General features: G+C 50.6%; 1 protein-coding gene across 1 annotated transcript; it reads right to left on the bottom strand.

The window, feature by feature from the left end:
• Positions 1-232: 232 nt before the first annotated feature.
• Ubl4b (ubiquitin like 4B) lies at positions 233-966 on the bottom strand. Its single transcript, XM_003478993.2, has one exon. The coding sequence runs from the start codon at positions 829-831 to the stop codon at positions 283-285; it is 549 nt and encodes a 182-aa protein (XP_003479041.2). The 5' UTR covers positions 832-966; the 3' UTR covers positions 233-282.
• Between the last annotated feature and the right edge of the window lie 479 nt (positions 967-1445).

Genomic DNA, 1445 nt, shown 5'->3' with positions numbered 1-1445 from the left:
CTTGGGAGGATTTCTCAATCTAGGAGAGGAATACCGCCTTTGACTGTCCCTTTAGGGCTCCCTGTGCTATCAGAACTCTTCTATACTGCTGGGCAAGTGGAATCATTCTGCATTTCAGAAGATACACAGGGGTACAAATACCACCCACACTACACTGAGGTTTCAGAAAAAGAGGAATGGATATATCTGCATCAGGAGGAAGTAATGGGACAAGTTGCCTGGGAACACTGAAGGATGAGGCAGAGAATTTTAGCAAGAGAATGAGTAGGACTAGCCAGTTTACTAATCAGCTGCCTTCTCTTCCTCCTTTTCCTCTTCCTTTGCCTTCTCCTCCTCCTTCTCTTCCTCCTCCCCTTTGCAGGAGCTCGGAAGCTCCTCCTCCCCAGCCAGCTCCATACACTGCTGCTCTGCCAGGAGGTGGCACGCCAGCTGTTCCAGGGCCTCCAGGCTCACCCTCTGCAGACGTTCCTCATGCTCCTGCCTCAGTAGCTGCAGCACTGCCTTGGCATCCTGGGGCCCAAAGTGTTTGGCTAGGACTCTATCCAGCTGGTGCCACAGGGGCTGGGCTTGATCCTGAGGCTGGAGGGCTTTGTCTGCTGCTGCTTTATCCAAGGGTCGCACAATGACATTAATGGAAGCATTGGGCCCAATGCAGTAGTCAGAGAGGCACTTGTTATCATCCAGGAGCTGGCCGCGGAACATCAGATGCTGCTGCTCCTCTGGCACCTGCAGCTGCTCAGACACCAGCTTCTTCAGCATGGCCACACTTTCTTGGCCTGACACCTTCAGGCTACATTTCCGTCCCAAGAGCAGCTTGACTGTGAGGAACATTGGGCCAGAGCAGAATTAGGAGGGATCCATGCTCTAGTTACTGCCCTGAAGACTACAGGACCCTGTAAGAGAAGGTAGCCCTATCACTGGAGGGCCAGTAATCCCAGGAGGCCAAGAGCCCAGCCCAGGTGTGCAACTACTGGCTAATGTGGAATGATGTCATAATGTTGTAGGAGGGATCATTTTTAGAGTGGAATTTAGGGACAGTAGAGGGACATTGTGGGCTCAGAGCTTTCTTCCTCCATGAGAGTAGAAAAGAGGGAAGAAGCGGAAAAAGGAATGGAAAGGGGAAAAATGGTAAGTCTAGGAGAATGGAGATTGGGGACAAAAAGGAAAGACTGGGAAGGACAAAGTGGCCCAAGGAATGTGTCCATTGATTTATTCAACACATATGTATTAGGTCCCTTCTCTGTTCCAGGACCTGCTCCCAAAGAGACAGTAACACCAAGACAGATACATTCTGCCTTCATGAAGCCATTGGACCAGTGAGCTGGCTCACCTTTATCAAGGGTCTTTTTCCTGTCAAGCACACAATAAGCTTTCTTGGAGGGGTTTCTCAGAAGCAAACCTTGGGCAGGAATATGAGTGCAGTCAGGAGGAGATCTCAGAAGGCA

This window comes from Cavia porcellus, unplaced genomic scaffold, assembly GCF_034190915.1.
Source record: "Cavia porcellus strain 051 isolate PalLab524CR breed Dunkin Hartley unplaced genomic scaffold, mCavPor4.1 scaffold_1, whole genome shotgun sequence".
Taxonomy (NCBI): Eukaryota; Metazoa; Chordata; class Mammalia; order Rodentia; family Caviidae; genus Cavia; species Cavia porcellus.
Note: the sequence above shows the minus strand (reverse complement) of the source record. Positions and strands in the feature narration are given on the sequence as shown.

What these genes read in the sequence shown, in the direction of transcription:
- Ubl4b (XM_003478993.2), bottom strand. Translation starts at nt 831, where the DNA reads ATGTTCCTCACAGTCAAGCTGCTCTTGGGACGGAAATGTAGCCTGAAG.